The sequence below is a fragment of the Malania oleifera genome, chromosome 10, assembly GCF_029873635.1.
Source record: "Malania oleifera isolate guangnan ecotype guangnan chromosome 10, ASM2987363v1, whole genome shotgun sequence".
Taxonomy (NCBI): domain Eukaryota; kingdom Viridiplantae; phylum Streptophyta; class Magnoliopsida; order Santalales; family Ximeniaceae; genus Malania; species Malania oleifera.
Window position 1 is genome coordinate 87,043,879 of NC_080426.1, and position 19,344 is coordinate 87,063,222.

Here is a 19,344-nt window from a genome sequence, read left to right on the forward strand (position 1 = left end):
CATACGAACTTGGTAATGTTGCGCTCCGTTATGTGGTCAGGGCTTCTACTTCTACCCACTTAGTGAAATAGTAAATAGCCACCAACAAGAACTTTTGTTGCCCTGTCGCTCGAGGTAGCAGTCCCAAGATATCCAGTCCCCATTGGGCGAAGGGACAAGGACTCATCAGGGGGGAGAGAGTACTGGCCGGCAAGTGTGGTATGCTAGCGCACCTCTAGCATCAGTCACATTGTTTAACCATCTCGATTGCATCCTTCCTCATGGTGGGCCAATAGAACCCCTGCCGCAGAGCCTTATGAGCTAAAGCTCTGCTGGTCAAGTGATTTTCGCATATCCCTTTGTGAATCTCCTTTAACACGTATTCTCCTTCTTTGATGCCTAAGCACCGCAAGTAGGGCAACAACAGGGATTGCCTACACAACTCTTGATTTATGAGTGTGTACCTGGCTACCTTCCTTGTTACCTTCATGGACTGCTTCTTGTCGTTTGGTAAGGACCCATGTCGAAGGTACTACATCAAAGGGGTCCTCCAGTCATCTTCATTAGTTTCTACTACTACCATGTTGACGTAGACCTCCTCGTAGGACAGCTTCCCAATTCTTTCTAAGTAGATGGCGTTCTCCCAATTCGACTTTGAGGCTGAGGCCAACCTCACCAGTGCGTCAGCCTTTAACGTTTTTTGCTCGTGGTATGTGTTCTATGTTGAACTGAGCGAATGTTCTGATGTACTCTTGGGCCTTCTCCTGGTATTTCTTCATCTTCTAATCCTTAGCTTCAAATTTTCCCTTCACTTGTTCAACCACAAGCTAAGAATCACTTGAGACTTGAAGTCGGGCCACCCCGAGCGATTCTGACAGGCACAGACCTGCCAGCAAGGCTTCATATTCGGCATCATTGTTGGTTGAGAACTCCAACCGTAGTGCGTACAAAATTTCTGAGCCATCTGGCGCTGTAAGGATTAAACCTACTCCTCCTCTGGCTCCATTTAACGACCAATCCACGTGTAGCACCCAAAAATTTGGCTCTCCTAACCTTTCGCACGACTATTCTACCATGAAATCGTCTAGCACCGGGGCTTTGATTGCGGACCTCGGTTTGTAGTCTATGTCAAATTCCCCTAACTCAACTGACCACCTCACCATTCTCCCTGAAGTCTCTAGCCGTGAAGAATCTGTCTCAGCGGTAAGTTGGTCAGCACAATTACTTGTGCGCCTGAAAGTAAGGTCTTAACTTTCGGGTAGCACAAATGACAGCAAAGGCTGCCTTCTCCGCTGTTGTGTAGTTGATCCAGCCCTGCTTAGCACTTTGCTCGTATAATAGATGGGCTTGTGTTGCCTTCCCTCTTCTCAAACTAGGACCGAGCTGACCGCATGCGAAGTAGGGACTACGTACAAGTAAAGGTCTTCTTCTGTCTTCAATGGTGGGGAACCAAGGTATTGCTTAAGCTGTTTGAAGGCCTTCCCTTGTTCCTCCTCCCACTCGAATCCTCCCGTTTTCCACAACGCCTTGAAGAACAGTAGGCTCTTATCTCCCAAATAAGAGACAAACCTACTAAGCGAGGCAATCTTTCCGGTCAAGACCTAGATCTCCTTCTTCGTTCGAGGGGTTTTCATTTCCAGCAGTGCCCGTATCTTGTCAGGATTAACTTCTATTCCCCTGTGTGTCACCATGAACCCTAGCAATTTCCCTGCATAGACACCAAAGACGCATTTAGCAGTATTTAACTTAATTTGGTACCTGCGTAGCAACTCGAATACCCCCTTTAAATCTTTGCAATGCTCCTCCGCCTTCAGGCTTTTCACAAGCATGTCATCAACGTATGCCTCCATTGTTTTTCCCAGTAAATCTTCAAATATCTTGTTCACCAGCCTCTAGTACGTGCCTCCCGCATTCTTTAACCTGAAAGGCATCATCCTGTAGTAGTAAAGCCCCCTTTCGGTGATGAACGACGTCTTCTCCTTGTCTCTAGGGTGCATATGGATTTGTTTATATCCTAAGTATGCATCCATGAAGCTCAGGAGCTCGTGTCCAGATGTCGAGTGTACTAGCTGGTCAATCCACGGAAGGGGGAAGCTATATTTTGGGGATGCCTTGTTCAAATCCATGAAGTTGATGCAAGTCCACCACTTTCCATTTGCCCTTTTTACCAAGACCACATTGCTGAGCCATTCGGGATAACTGACTTCCCTAACAAAATTGACCTTTACTAGTTTTGTTACCTCTTCATCTATCACTTTGACCCGCTCCAGTGCGAAGCTCCTCTTCTTTTGTTTCACAGGCTTATGGTTAGGGTCTACCTGTAACCTGTGCTCCATGATCGCAGGGTCAATCCCTGGCATGTCATCGGCCGACCAGGCAAAGATATCTGCATACTCATTTAGTAGTCGGCTCAGCTCTGTTTTCAAAGCGTCTGATAAGCGACTCCCAATCTGTATGCACTTCTCCTGATTTCCGTTTATTGGGATGCCCATAAGGTCTTCGTCTAGCGTGCATATTTGTGGATATTCTCCCCTTACCTCCAGATCTTCGACGGTCAAGGTCTCCCGTGCCTCTTTCTTGCCTTTCAATGCCATTAAATAGCAATTTCAAGCTACCGTCTAGTCTCCTTTGATCACCCCAGCTCGTGGGGGGTAGGGAATTTCACCTTCAAGTGATAGGTGGAGGTTATGGCTCGAGCTGCGTTGAGCGTTGTGCGGCCCAATATGATGTTGTAAACCGATGGCCGATCGATCACCAGGAAGTCCGTCATCAAGGTGATTTGTTGTGGGGCATCACGGGGAGTGTTATCGTACCCATTGGTTGAACCACGTCTCCTCCAAATCCAACCAACAGGGTAGAAATAGATTTTAGGCGTTCTTTACCAATTTTCATCTCTTGTAGCACCGACCAGAATATTATGTTGGTTGAGCTCCCATTATCTATCAGCAATCTTCTTACCTTGTACTTGGCTACCAGTAGCGACACCACCAAGGCATCTGTTGCACCCCCTCCCCGTCTTCGCTGTTGAAGGTGATAGTATCTTCTTGCTTATGTTTCTTGTTGTTCGGCTCCTTTCCCTGTGTTAAAAGCACCTGTTTGGCATACCTCTTCCGAGCACCTCCACTGTCTTCGCTGGCAAGTCCGCCAAAGATTATGGCAATCTCTCCGACGATCTGCTCTCCCTTCTCTTCTACATCAGGTTTTCTATTTTCACAAACTTCCCTTTGATGATCTCCCCTTTTCACGAACCCTGACAGGTGCCCTCTTTTTATTAGGGTCTCGATTTCATTTTTGAGGTGAATGCACTCCTCTGTATCATGCCCATGATCCCTGTGGAACTGACAGAATTTCAACATATTTCTCTTATGCGAGGGTGTACGCATAGGCTCAAGCAATGAAACATATCCTTTTTCTTTTACATGCATCAGCACGTTGGTTCGAGGTGCATTTAGGGGAGTATAGGACTGAAACTTACTTGTGTGTCCTGACCCCTGAAGCTGCTTTGTAACTTGCTGCTCTCCTGTCTTTTTCCTACTCTGGAAGCTTCACCGACGTCTCTCACACCCTTTCTTTTCAACTCGGCCCGATCTCTCCTCGTATCCATCACTTCCTCCAAGTTGATATATTTCTATGCCCTTGCCATAAGTTCTCCTATGTTGGATGGGGGCCCCTTCCCCAGCAAGTATAGGAAGTCTCTAGGTTGGAGAACCGTGGCTAGGGCCGCCAGTGCTACCCTGTGATCCAAGTTGCGGATCTCTAGGGTTGCCGTGACGAAGCAATGTATAAACTTTTTTCAATGTCCCTCTTTCTCCTTGGACTAGGCTCATCAAATGGGCCGAGGTTTTGGCTATCCTATGGCTACTGATGAAATGGCCGGTAAACTACCGCTCCATCTTAGAGAAAGAGCTTATCGACCCAGGCATCAGGGTCCGGTACCACACCCTGACATTACCTTTAAGGGTGGCAGCAAATGCACTGCACATGATGGCATCAGGTGTGTCTTGCAATTGCATCAATACCTTGAAAGTATCCAGGTGATCAACTAGGTCAAGTGATCCTTCGTATCTTTCAAAGGTTGGCATTTTGAACTTGCTTGGCAACGGGACCTCCATCACTTCTTTGGTGAAAGGCGGATCTGAGGACATCAACGAGGTCTCTCCACAAGAGGGGTTGGTTTGACCCTATTTCATCATCTTTTCTATTTGGTCGATCTTCTTGATCCTTTCCTCCAGCTCGTTTGATTGTTGTTCATTGATCACCACGTTGTTTGCATCTTCCACCTTCTTTGCGGGGTTAGTTTTTTCATTGCTCTCGTTTGGGTTTTCTGTTTTCTCATGTGAATCAGGATCAACCGACTGTTGGCAGGGAACAAGTTCTCCATGACCCTTTTGCTGTAAGAGCATGTTGAACATGTCCTCCATCATCTTCTGGGAGGCTTCCATGTCCTCCATTCTCCTTTGAAAGATAAGGAATTCCTCCCTTGTCACCCCCGAACGATCTCTGGGTGTAAAGTGAACGGATTGGGGCGATTGATCACCCGCAGCAGTATCTGACCTTGAATTGGTGGTTGTTGCCATGATTCAAGAATTGAAGATCGGAAGTAAGATGAACACCTCTCAAAATCGTTCCCACAGACGGCGCCAACAGTTACGGGATAAAATGTCAAAGAATCTCCGATGAACTTTCCGATCTCGATCGCCTGAAAAAAAAAAAATGAGAGTGGCTTGGAGGACCCGGGATGTACCCCGAGAGATCACTCCGATGCCTAAATAAGGGACTGCTTTAGAGAGATTGCAAGCAGCAGTAAAAACGGGTTTGAATGAGATACCTTAGCCTCTTCTCTGGATCCCTATTTATGGTGAAGGAATTTGACCCGAGGGTGATATGCCATTTATTGGCGAATTAAGGGGCAGGCATGAATCGCTCCAATTATTGCCCCATTGGCGCGGATTGCTCTGGTCATTATAAGGCGGGTGTCAATTGCTCCGGTCGGGCGATCGACTTGGGTGGTAACTGCCCTCATTAATACTACGCTCTGGTCTCCTCTAGGTAGGTGATATATTTTGGGTATATCATTAATATTTATTTTACACTGAAAGTTTACGATTCTTGATCCGATTCTACAATCTGATCCTGCAAACCCCTCCAACATTCCCACTTAGAATCCCAACCCTGACAACCTTGGCTAGTAGTGAGTATAAGTGCCGGTGACGTAAGTTATTGAACAGTTATTGTTTTGAATCAAAATTCCAACTGCAGATCCCTCTATCTCTCTCTCTCCCTCTCTCTCCCCCCCCCCCCCCCGGCAGGTTCCTGGCTTTTATGCAAATATATGTTTTAGTTAGTAGTGGGTATAAGTGCTGGGATGTAAGTTATTGTACAGTTATTGTTTGTAATCAAAATTCCAAGTGCAGTTTCCCTATTCAAAATTCCAACTGCAGTTACCCTCTCTCTCTCTCCCTCCCTCCCCCCCCCTCTCTCTCCCCCACAGGTACAACTCATGTTATTTCAAAAGTTTAGTTAATTTAGGTTCATTTTGTGTATTTAAGAACTTAGGAGTTATTTTGCAATTCCTTGTTTTATTGGAGCTTTTATGTAAATATGTGTTTTATTTAGTTGTAGGTATAACTTCTGGAGACATAAGTTACTGTACAGTTATTGTTTTGAATCAGAATTTTAACTGCAGTTTCCCTCTCTCCCTCTGTCACTTTCTCTCCCTCTCTTCCCCGCAGGTTCCTGGCTTTTATGAATATGTGTTTTAGTCAGTAGAGGGTATAAGTGCTGGAGATGTAAGTTATTGTACGGTAATTGTTTTGAATCAGAATTCCAGCTCCTCCCTCTCTCTCCCCCTCTCTCCCTCACTGGTTCCTGGCTTTTATGTAAATATGTGTTTTAGCTAGTAGTGGATATAAGTGCTGAAGATACAGATTATTGTACAGTTATTGTTTTGAATCAGAATTCCAACTGCAGTTATTGTACAGTTCAATACTGTCAATTTTCTCAATTCTCACATCTCATAATTCTAATACTGTCCTACATCAAATTGGTATCAGAGAAAACCAGGATTACCACACAGCCAATCAAAGTTCAGAAATTGCAAGCACTGTTCACCTGCAATTTTTCCAGAAAATTACAGTTTTGCCACTGGTTCGAAGCCCCAATTTCCAGCAAGAATTTCACAACACCTCCTACACTGTCACAGAGAAAGACCACAGAAACATGCCTCCCAGCAATTTCACCTCCACCCAACAAGGGTGTCAGCCCACATGCTACTTGACGGTGTTCCAGCTGACCCCCTTCTGAAAGCTCATCTGCCAGTATTCTTTCAATGCACCACCACCACAATTCAACTCCCCCACCCTTTCATCAGCCGCCAGCAAGAGTTTCATTGCCATAGGAGCCTTGCCAGAGGCGCACACACGCCACACACCGGCGATCTGCAACTAAAAAACTGCCAGGGTCATCTCCTGCTTCCAGGTTTGTGAGAAAAATTGTTTCCAACCATGATAAATTGGGTTTTTCTTGAGACTTTAAAGCAGAATTTAAGAGCAATTCAAGTGTTAGCTTGTGATACATTTTTGGAGGATAATTTCAGCACCAACACTGGATTCAGACTTCATTTGCTGCATTTTGTGAGCTTTTATTTTGCAGAAACTTGAGAAATCAGAAAGTTAGCTTGAGATATTGGACTGCCAACACAAATTTTTCAGTTTCAAAGGCTATCCAGCATTCAGATTGAGGCCCAACCGCTGTGTTTTGAGATTTACTTCAACAATTTGGTTGTCCTTTTGGCAGATAATGATGTTGGTTTAAAGAAATCCATCTTCTATTGTTTAATACATATTTTTGGAGGATAAGTTCAGTGTGCCAGCACCCTTATCCCCAAGTTTTCAAGTGGAGTTTTCTTGGACATCTGCGAGAAATTGAAGTGAAACATTTGAAGAATATATCGAAACTATAAAGTCAGAGCAAGGACCTTTTGGTAACATTGTATAAACTTACACTACTTAAGACTCCGTAGAAATTGATGTAATGTTGCTTACCTATATAGTACTTGTCTTAATTTTGCATCGGTCTATATTAACTCTCCAGCTAAAAATAATAAAAATAATGTGTCAGTTCTATATTTCTAATTCCTATCTAGTTTGAAATTCACAACAATTACTGGACCAACTGTGTAGTCTTAGGAATGGTCTTAAATTTCCACAAAATTGTCGAAATTTTCGGCGAAATTTCCACTTTCCATTACCCTCAAAATTGAAATGGCAATTGATTTCGATCTTACTTAATTCCCATCAAAATTTATCTAAATTGAAGAATTATAAGAAAAATTAAACTTACAACATGTTATTTAACCATTCATGTCAAAATTATCTTCATTCTTATACTACAACAAAAACAATAACAAACCCAAATATCAACTTTGTGAGGTGGCTATATGAATCCTTTTCCACCAATTCATGCACTTGAGGAATAAATAACATCTAATTGATTTATGATTTCATTTATAATAATCGAATATGTTTAGTACCCATATTATATTACGAATATGTTTAACACACATTATATTACAACTATTATGCCTCATGCACAACATAGATGTACTTAATTTGAAATATTTTAGTCCCAAAACTTTCATTATTATGTCTATTAACCATTTCTAGAGTTCCTTAAAGGAATTTTGTGCTTTATTACTAATTTCCATCATTTTATATTTGAAGTCAAAATTTCTATCGATATTTCTATACTTTTGTAACTTTGAAATTTTAGTCGAAATCAAATTTTAAGACTTGGGTCATAGACAACTTTCTTCTAGTGTCACCAATTATTACCTTAAATTTAGAGACATGATTATCAATGTGCTTTTAATAAGAAACCTAGAATGGTAATTTTGTTCAAGAAAGGGTTGAGGCAAGAAATAAAAAGGCATATAAATGTCTAAAAACATCACTACTCTATCTGAGGCTTACCATATGGCTTTGGAAGCTAAGAGATTTCTCCAACTACCAAAACTTAAATCCACTTCCTATTTTAAAGAATTTCATCAATCTAGATCAATTTTCCCAAGGTCATGAGGTATTCCCCCCATGATCAAGAGAAAACTCAAATTTTTTTTTTTATAGCAAAAGAAAATTTTATCCATTGGAAGAAAATTTATACACGGAAGAATGAGACATCTCCCCAAAAAAGGCCTAGAATTATCAAGCAAAACCAACTAAAAAAATATCAAAAATAACGAATCAAGATTCCAAAATGTTCCTCCAATATCTATGTAATTTGTGGAAACTAATTCCTATGAAAAACCCAAACTAGTGCACCATCAAGAGAAAATTCAAATTGATAGAGTAGTCAATAGCGTTAGAACTATAGGAGGGGAATCTAGAGATTTTCCAATCACAATAGGTATACATCAAGGTTCTGCTTTGAGTCATTGTCTTCAAACTTAATTGGAATATCCAAAATGAGATCCCTTGGTGTATGTTGTTTGTAGATGATATTGTGTTGATTGATGATAGTAGCAAAGTGGAATCTAAGTTAGAACTTCGGAGAACTACACTAGAGTCTAAAGGTTTTAGGATAAGTAGGAATAAGAGAGAATATATGAAATGTAATTTTAGTAATGTAAGGAGTAGTAGTGGAAAGAAAATTAAACTTGATAATCAAGAAATTAATAATACTTATAGATTTTGATATATTGGATCCATTATGCAAGTAGAAGGGGAAATTGAAGAAAACATAATACATAGAATTAAAACAAGTTGGGTAAATGTAGGAGTGCGTCAGGCGTGTTGTGGCCATAGAATACCCGTAAAATTGAAAGTAAAGTTTTATAAGATGGCTATAAGGCTGGCAATGTTTTACAGTTCAAAATGTTGGGCAAGTAAGAGAACATGTACAAAAAGTAAAAGTTGTTGAAATGCAAATGTTAAGGTGGATGAGTGGTATAACATTAAAATATGAAATAAGAAACGAGCATATATGAAAGAATTTAGGCATGAGCGGGTCAAAGACAAAATAAGGGAGGGGCAGCTTAGATGGTTCGAGCATTTGAAATGCAAGCCTAAAGTAGCACCTGTGAGGAGGAGTGAGTTAGTTATTGTTTCTGGCATGAAAGAAGGTAGGGATAGGAGTAGACCTAAAATAACATAAAATGAGGTTGAGATGAAGGATTTAATAGCCTTAATCCGATAGAGGAAAATGCTCTCAATCGGGTGAATCGACAAAAAATGATTCATGAAGCCGAACCACCTAGTAGAACTTAAGGCTTGTTGCTGCTGTTGTTATTGTTGTTGTTGACTACATAAATGATTTGCATATTACTAGTGCACAATTTTTTTATTCTTCTACGGATATAAGTCATGAACCTATTCAAAATGAGGTCATAGATTTGTCTTTAGTGCCCCTAAACATTATCGGAGCCTCTAGACTAGAGATGAACCTTGACTTGTCACCAAACTTGGTTGTCAAAACTTGCAATGAATTTCAAGCTGAGTTGCCAACTACTAAGACAGACATGTTTTTCAATGACCTTGTTCTTCAACCTCAATTTTCCATTTCTAACCAAAAGGGTAAGGAACAATTGGTTGTTGTAGAGTTTGCTGAAAATTCTTCAATCATGGAACATATTGTTGAAAATCCTCTCAAGAATGTCTCCTGAATCTAGTAAACATGTGCCTCCATCCCTTTCATCTTCTCCCACTACATTTTCCTTGATGAAATCTAGTGAAACACTGCCCATCGTCATAGAATATGGACTGAATGCACATTTTCTTGAGCTGCCAATAGATTTGCATATAAAATTGATCTCTTGTTTGGAGGACTTGTTATTTTATTAGAAGACATTCTAACATTCTATGATACTTGCAGACTCAGTATCTTCTAGATACCCTCCAATGTGATTGATGATGAAATGCAGATCATGCCTCCTCTTGCTTAGCCTACATGCTTGACTTTGTTCCAACAGATGGAGTTAAAGCTACTACGCAATTAAAAAATTCGAGGTCGATCTTTCTCTAACAAGGGGAGCAGCTTGATGGAGAACAACCAATGTAGAACTTTAGATGCTTATATTGTAGCTAGGGATTTATATTTTAGTTTGGTAAAACTCTTGTTATTTTATAAGATCAGTTATTTTAGGTTTATTTTGTGTATTTTAGTGCTTTGGGGTTATTTTGTAATTTCTTGTTTTATTAGGGCTTTTATGTAAATGTGCTTTATTGGCTTTTATGTAAATATGTGTTCTAGCTAGTGGTCACTATAAGTGCTAGACAAGTAAATTATTGTATAGTTATCATTTTGAATCAAAATTCCAACTGCAATTTCCCTCTCTCCCTCCACCGCAGATTCCTGCTGCTCTTCTTCTTCTTCGTATTTTTTGATAGAAAAAAAAAAAATCGTTAGATAAAGAAAAAATGTACGAACAGGATAGAAGACATCTTACTGAAATATGGGAATCCCCAGAAAGAAAATATATATATATATACACAGCAAACTCAAATCAGCACACCCTAAGAAAGGACTTCCAATGCTGCTGAGCATCTGTCAAACACATCCCTTCAAATTTCCATCGCCCGCACACCACAAAGAAGTCACAAAAATCACCGTTTCCCACACCAACAAAAATAGAATCTTCTTACCTGAAAACCCCAAAACACTGCAAATAAAGCACAATTCCATAAAGCAATACCTTCCTTCCTCCTCCCAAACCCCACAAAAGATATCAAGTTATTAAATTTAGTAATCTTGCCAAAATTTCATCAAACATTTCAGATTTCAGGATGGAACACACAGAAAAAGCATATGATTTCTTTTTTTTGCAAAATTTTGGCTGATATTTAAAAATTTTAGGAATTCCAGCTGCTATTTTTGGAAATTTAAAAAATTTCGGCCAAAATTTTGATTTTTAAATTAAAATATAACACCCAGTGCACAAGGCTCTCACACCATCAGGGCTATGGGGAGGGCAAGATAGACGCAATCCTACCTTCATGCTTAGAGATGCTGTCTTTTAAACCTGCGACGGTGTGACCTTCAGGTTTGGAAGTAACACCCCAACCAAGCCAAGGCTTCCCTCTAAATTAAAAGTCAAGGAAAAAATTGGGGCTTTTCATTTGGGTTCAAAATTATTCATAATCATCTATATTAATATTTCCCAAAGTTTCATTTGTGGTTTCCACAACGTAATATAAGTTTCCATTATTCTTTAAATTGGAATCAAGATTTCTATAGAAATTAAAATTTTCATCAAAAATTTTGAAAATTGAACCCTTGAAACTTCAATGAAATTGAAATTTTAAGTCATTGTTTTTACATTCTCAATAAGCTTTAACATGTGTTTCTTTGCGAGCATCTTTTAGTTATCCCCAACTCATTAATCATGCATTTAAATTAAAAGAGACAATTACTCATAGTCTTAGGTTTGCTTGCATCTTGGTTTAACATTCGATATAGGAGATTAATTTTCAATCTTGTATTTTGGAAAAACTTGACTAAATAAGTAAATATGGTTATTGCGGGAAAGTTATATTGACTGAAATCTTCAAAGACCTGTTAATCATCTCATTTGATGGCTTTGGGATTTGGGGACTCCATCCTACACCCCAAACTTAGACAAATTACAACAAGTTTAATAGTTGGAATAATCGAAGCTACGAACAAGGTGACCAACCACATACGAGTTACCAAAAAACCAACATAAGGCAGCCACAGCACCAAGAAGCTTAGACACGGTCCTAACAATACCCAACAACCGAAACAATTAGAACAACCACAAAAAAGGTGACCCACCATGCACAAGTCACAACTAACCAACATAAGGCTTCCACAACACAAAAAAACTACACGGCCCCCAAAAACTAGCACACGACTCTAACAATACAAAACAAAACAAAGTGCTTCGAGAAAAAGTTGAACTTTTGAACAAAATACATGACAAACAACTTGATATTATGATTGTTGGCCTAACATGGCTTTCAAATCTTATTTTAATGATAACAAATCAAGGTAAATTTAACATGTTGTGGTTTAAGTAATGATGTTTCAGGAAATCAAGTATATGAAGTTCAAAAGTTCAAGGACTAAGAGTCCAAGATCACAAGTGATTATTAAAAGCTTATCGTCCAACAACAAGTGATCAAAAGGAAGCTTAAAAGGTCAAAGACAGACAAATCTTATGGAAGCTTAAAGGATATTGAAGCTCAAGACAAGATGGACTAAAAGCAAAGATATACATGAAGACTTCAAGTTTAGAAAGTTTTAAAGTCTTAAGGAAGTCTTGTGTAAGTACTTCATTTAAATATCAAAATGTATGTTTTGAAGCTCATTAGGTTTAACTGTGGACTTAGAGACCTTATTTTGAAAACCCTTGAAAATATCTTTCAAAAGTATCAAAAAAGTTGGCAAGAGTTTTTGGAAACAAGGTTTAAAAACAGTGTTTTAACTGTTCAAACGACTGACCCTTGACTGGTCAGGCGACTGACATTTTTGCTAAATTAAAGTTGGGAAACAGAATAGGCTCAGTCGACTGACCCCTGAGAGTTCAAGCGACTGAACCCATAATCATTTTGAAAATATGCAGAAATTCAAAGATCAGGCGACTGATCCTGACAAGTTCAGTCGACTGACCTTCGTAACGACTAGTTTTAAAATAGCGTTTAAATGTTTCCAAAATGAGTTGCTTGTGCCCAAACTTTATCAAAACTTAGGAAACACTCCAAGTAACTTGAGCAACACGAAAATATGACTTTTTAGCTCTATAAATACATGATTTCTCAAATCAAATAAAACACCAAGAATTGAAAATCTAATTTCAAGCCTATATTGCTCATTCTCTATCAAAGCCTTCTTGCACACATCTACTTGCTGAGATTTTCTGAGAATTACTGAGTTATTGTTCACAAATCTCTGAGCAAAACGTCTGAATTTTGAATCAATCAAAGAAAGATCCCGGTGATATACTCTTTGAGCTTCAATTCTATTCTTCATTGATATTTACATTGAAGTACTGATTAGTTGTGCTATATCTTGTACTAATCTGCTCTGTTTGAGAGTAATTCTCATACGCAAGAAATAGTTCTTGTTTTCTTGTTTTCTTGACGGTTCAGGGCTATTGAAACGTCGTACCGAGCGTGGGGTATCGCTTGGAGAGTAGGGCTCCAACCTATTGAAAGAGTGTTGTAAAAGGTTTACTCCGCCCATAAAGAAGTGCTGTAGTGGAATCCTTAGGTGGTGTGCCTAAGGTGAGGACGTAGGCGGGTATAGCCGAACCTCGTAAAAATCTCGATCTCACTATCTTCCTTACTCTCTTTAAATTTCAGCATATATAACTGCGTGGTTGTTTATTTCAAATCTATAAACTGCGTGGGTGTGAATTAAATTTCTGAAAATTAATTTGTCATTGGGATTTGCGGAAACCGAAAGGAAGTATGTTGGTTAATCAATATCTATTGCGGAAACCGTAAGGGAGTACGTTGATTGATTAACACCCAAAGACCCATTGATTCATTGATTAATCAAACTTATTTAATTTCTGAGTTTTGGATGTTTGGTTGAATTTTTCATATTGAAATCAATTCTATCTTGTTGAGTGGATTTAAATATTCAAAAGCTGAAAGTATTACATTGTAAATTCATTGGTTGGGTGTTGATTGAAATTGCTGCAAGAACAAGTTGATATACTCATTCATAGTCTTAAAATTTGAATTCGATTTTCAGCTGGTCTAGTGATTAAAAAACATTACATTTGTGATTGTTGAATATAAAAAGGTTGAGAAAGAATTTATAAAAAGATTCTTAAAGAAATCTTTATAAACCCAATTCACCCCCCCCTCCCCTCTTGGGACAACACCTTAGTTTTCAATGATGTATGGGAGTATTAGAGAATTCTATAAGACATCGGAACAAAAGCTTGCTTAGAAGTTGCCGGCTTCCAATCGGCGCATGGAAGGCCCTCTAGCTGCTAAATTTGACAAGTAGATCAACATGTTCTGTCAAGGGTTATCTGTTATTTTTGCAAAATATGGAGTGTTTATCCAGTGATGAATGTTCTTTTCCAACAACTCCTGGACTTACTTCTGGTCTTTGGTGGTGCATATGATGTTCTAGAGCAGCACGTTTGAGGTTTAAGGTTTAATTTTGGTGACAAGTTTCAGGTTTAGGATTTGGATTTGGCAGTGGCTATAAGGCTTAGGATTTAGTTTGGATCTTGCTCTGATGAAGGTCCCTCAGTTAATTTACAATATAACTCAAGTACACACCAATGACCATAATATCTTTACTAACTCGCACTTATTAACATAACTCTAACACATACTAGTAATGCTAAATGACCAAAATAACCATTAACAATAGGGATGGACCATGCTGATCATAAGTAACTCCTGTATTTTGTAAGTGCTCAATCAACAAATCCTCGTTTTCAATGCCATAAGAAGAAAGAGAAGCAAACTCATCTTCATCAGTCCATGGTCTCATAATCACTGCCACTAGCTTCAACTATGTGCTTTCCTCTGCTCCCCAAAATCTCCTAGTACACTTCTAAAGGTGCTCGTAAGGCTGGATGCTAAGGTTAATTTTTCTCAATCCCAACATCTGGTTTATCTGTCCTATTTCCTTCTATTTTCCCCATGTCCTTCGAGACAACTTGTACTCAGGAAAGTCCTGCCAATGAAGAAGAGATCATAGACTTTGTATTGTTCTGCCTGGGTCATGATTTTCCTAGACATTGGAATGATTTCCCACAAGCCCATTTTGCCCCCCTTCACTTCTGTTTACAGCTAAATCTTCCTTGGTCTGGGGCTGATGAAAGATCCCTCTCTAATACGAACCAGCTTTGGGCCTGAAGCTGTGGGCTTTCTTGTGGCCCACTTCCTTAGTATACCCATTGCTTAAAAAGGATGCAGGCATAACTTTGAAAAACTTCCCAAATTGTAGAGGTTTTCCTTGCTTTTCTATCATCTCATGATCCTGATCAACCTTTTCTTTTCAATAGAGATTTTTCTAAGATGGAATTCCTCCCTTTCTGGCTAGTCAAAGCTTGCAATCTTGATTAGAGACCAGGCAAAATAGAGAGGAAAACTAGAAGTATGTATCGGTAGTTGTCGAATTTGCAATTGAAAGGGCAGGGTCATCTAGACATCAATGAGCTTGGTTACCTAGAACCTCCAGATCAACAGTCATTCCCTTCTCAACAGAGCACAGCAAAGGAAGGAATGAGGGCATGAGATGAGTGTCCAATCAAGCATTCAAAACTTTCATTCAATTTTTATTTGTCCAGTTTCTACGATATTATCTATCCAGTTTCCTGGTACTCTTATTTAAAGTGGAACTACTAGTAGCAAAACACAAGAACGGACATGATTCTCCGGCAAAAAACCCCAAGTACCATGCATGACCAAATTAACAAATATGATTGTTGATAAAAAAAAAATCCAAAAATCAAATACCCGGGAAAGAAAATAAAAACCGGAAATGCACCTCAGCAGCAACAAGCGCAAAATTCCCCGCATTGGCGCCAGTCTTGGCACCCCCCTTACGCCAACTGATAAGGCGGAGGGCGTCTTCAGAGTCCCTGGACATGCCGAGGGCATCAATGAGGCAAGTGGCGAGCACAGACTCCTTAAGGCCGTAGGTGCCGCGCTCGCGGTCGAGGGAGGGCAGGATCAAGCGGATGGAACTGAAGTAGTCGCCCGATCTGCAGAAGGTGTCAAGGTATTTGCGGAACTTGGATCGCTTCTTCGCTGAAGATTTGCTTCGCTGAACCCAATCGAAGAGACTGCAGAGAACGCTGAACTTTGTTTTGTCGGACATTTTCAGAGGTGTAGGTTTTGATTCTTTTGAACAACATTTGAACTCTGAAGTTTAAGTAAGCGCGATGTCTTCAGAGAGTGCGAAGGCGTGGCCCGCAAAGAGCCAATAACTGCAGGGTGACACGTGTCGCAACCCTCAACAGCCCAACATGGGGAAGCTCGGCGCTGACCAATGCTTTTAAAATAGAACGATACCAGGAGTTTTTCATGATTAGGTTTTATGTACGTTGATGTGTGTTGCAATTAATTTGTGTTTTTTTTTTAATAAAAATAATAATTAGATTAGTTTAGTTAGTTAAAATTTTGCATATCTTCATTTGATTTTAAGTTACTCACTTAAATATATTTTAGTGCAAATTGTTGGGAGAAAAAAGAAATTGAAGTTATTTTTTAATTCATCATAAATTAATAATTTTTGTGAAATTGAAATAATATGTAAGTTGCAATTAATTTTTTGTTTATGTGAAAAAAAAATAATAAATTAATTTAGTTAGTTAAAATTTTGAATATCTTCATTTGAAATTATTCACTTACTTAAATATATTTTAGTGCAAATTGTTGGTAGAACAGGAATTGAAATTATTTTCTAATTTATGGAATAATTCTTATGAAATTTAGATAATCTGTAAGTTACAATTAATTTTTGCTTTTTTGTGAAAAATTAACAATTACATCAGTTTAGTTAGTTAAAATTTTAAATATATTCATTTGACTCACTTACTTAAATATATTTTTGTGCAAATGATTGGTTAAAAAGAAATTAAAGTTATATTTTAATTTATGATAATTAAATCATTGATTATCACTTTGAAACAATTTTTTTTTTTTAACTTGCTTTATTGATATTGGTGAGTGAGCGATATTTACTCTGATTTAAAATTGATCATAGTAATTAAAATTGAAGGTTACATAAAAGTAAATATAATTAGAGACAATAGTGAATGCTACATATATTAGTGTTTGTCATTTGAAAAAAGTATTAGTGATTAAGTTAAGTATTAGGTGATTTCGAGAAATAAAAAGTAATTCAAGGCTAAGTTTAGTAGTGTAAAGTACAGTTAATATTCATTAGTAGTCATTTTAAACATTGCATGTATTAAATAGTGATTTTTGACTTAGTTATTGATGATTATAATTAAGTTTTAGTGATTGTTACTTAGTGTTTGTAATTTAAAAAAAGTATTAGTGAGCAATATTTACGTTGGATTAGGTTAAGCATTAGGTGATTTTGAGAAAGAAGACTTTAAATTAGGTTCATTAGTTTCAAGGTTAAGTTTAGTTATGTAAAACAAAGTTAATATTCATTAGTAGTCATTTTGAATATTACGGTTAATAAGTTATAATTAATTTAAATTCCAAAATCATAATAGGAATATATTTACCTTTAGGATAGTATTCACAAAATAAGTTTTCCCAACATAAGAATCTACTACTTATAATTCAGAGCTCGCTTACGATTGATGCTGAAATTTAAAAAAGACATCAAGTTCATCTTCTAACAAAATCATTGTTTTGTTATACATCGATGGAGAAATTATACATAGATCGATCGGTATTGAGTATGGTAGAGGGCCAACAAGGCAATTTGAGTTAGAAAGAGATGAAGTTACAAAGTCTAAAAGAGAAAATTTATGAAAGACTACATCAATGGAACTCTTTCACAAAAGCACCTTGAAAACTAAGGTGTAGTTCCAAGAAGGGGGTGAATTGGGTTATTAAAATTTTCTTTTAAACCTTTTATGAATTTTTAATCTCTTTTAATTCCTTTAGTGAATTCTTGACTTCTTGTTGATTTATCCAATACACAACAAATACTTAAGTCTTTATTCAATTCTCAACCATTCACCAACAAAGTAACCAATTGATCAACCAAATTTTAAACCATTCAAACTACAATGTATTCAATCAATCAAATATTCAATCAAGAAAGCTTTATAGCGAGACTTGATGGCGAAGGACGTTGATCCGTAGGTTTGATGCCACACCAGGGGGTCCGAAGGGCTCGTTGGTGGCTGGAGTTCCTATGTAATCAAAAAAAAAAAAAAAAAAAGAGCTTTATAGTAATTTTCAGATTTTGTTAACAGCCCTATATATATAAATTTGATTTAAGCCCTATAGTAATGAAATATGTTTCTTCAATACAAACCACAACTCAGAATTTAAATAAACTCTTAGTTAATTTATCTTTGGGTATTAACCAATCAATGTACTCCCTTTCGGTTTCCGCAAAGTATTAATCAACTAACATACTCCCTTTCGGTTTCCGCAATCCCAAAAAAACAAATTTAGCTTATTTAAAATCCAAACTATGTAGTATATATGATTAAGAAATTTATCCACGCAATTTACATGTTTGCTAGAATTTTAAGAGAGTAAAGGAAAGAGAGTGATGCCAAGTTTTCTACAAGGTTCGACTTATCCCCAACCTACATCCTTGCCTTAGGCAAACCTAAGGATTCACTAAACCAGTTCCTTTTCGGGAGGAACAAAACCGCTACACACTCCTTCAATAGGCTAGAGCACCGTCTCTCCAAGTGATACCCCACACTCGGCCACTCCTTCAATAAGTTAGAGTTGCACCTCTCCAAGTGGTACCCTACACTTGGCCAACGATCCAACAATCTGGAATCATCAAAGAAACAAGAAACAAGAGCTGCATACAATAATGCTTTCACACAAAGCAGATTAGTACAATTTCAATCACTATGCACTTCAATATCCAAATATCAATATGAAATAGAATTGAAGCTCAAGTATAGAATTCACCAATTCCTTCTCTAGATGAATATCAGTAGTAGGAACTAAGAGTAGGATGGATCAGTAACTCAGAAATTCAACAAATCGGATTTTGCAATGAGTGAGCAAGAGAGAACTTTGTTTGCAAGATTGCTTATAGCAGATTTTTCAACTCTTGGTGTTCTTGATTTGTAAAACCATGTATTTATAAGCTTAGGAAAGTGATTTCGTGATGCCCAAGTTTACTTTGAGTATTTCCCAAGTTTTCATAAATTTTGGGGCTTAAGCAACCTTAATTTGAAATTTAAAACATTTAAAAAATTTTAACGTTAACAGTGTTCAGACGTCTAAGGTATCGACTTCAGTTGTCTGAGATTCCTTAATGTTTTGAAAAATTTGAACTGAACACAAGGTCAGACATCTGAAGCGTAGGTTCATACTTTGGAAGTTCCTATTCAGACGACTGAACTGAGCGTTCAGACGTCTGAAGTTGTTTTGCCTATTCTGTGTTTCATCCAATAAATCTTCAGTCTTCTAAAATAAATCTTCAGACTTCTGAAGAAATTCTTCAGTCGTTTGAGGATTCTCCTCAGTCATCTGGGCAGACCACTTTCAATTTTTTTTCAACTTTATTTTCAAAAATCATTTTTGCTCTCTTGTTTTGTTTCTTCATAAAACATTTTCCGAGTTTTGAAATAAGGTCTCTAAGTCCATAATTAACCTTAAAAGACCTTCAAACATATTTCAAGAGAAATTCAAATATGAAGCACTTACATAAAGACTTCTTATGACTTTAGACATTCTAAGTGCTTGAGTCTTCATG

General features: G+C 37.9%; 1 protein-coding gene across 1 annotated transcript in view; it reads right to left on the bottom strand.

Moving 5' to 3' along the window:
• Positions 1-15,809, bottom strand: part of LOC131165470 (DNA ligase 4) — a 106,994-nt gene extending 91,185 nt beyond the window's left edge. The window contains exon 1 of the mRNA XM_058123321.1: positions 15,454-15,809. Within this exon, the coding sequence (XP_057979304.1) occupies positions 15,454-15,786 (333 nt within the window). The 5' untranslated portion in view covers positions 15,787-15,809. The remainder of the gene's footprint in view (positions 1-15,453) is intronic.
• Between the last annotated feature and the right edge of the window lie 3,535 nt (positions 15,810-19,344).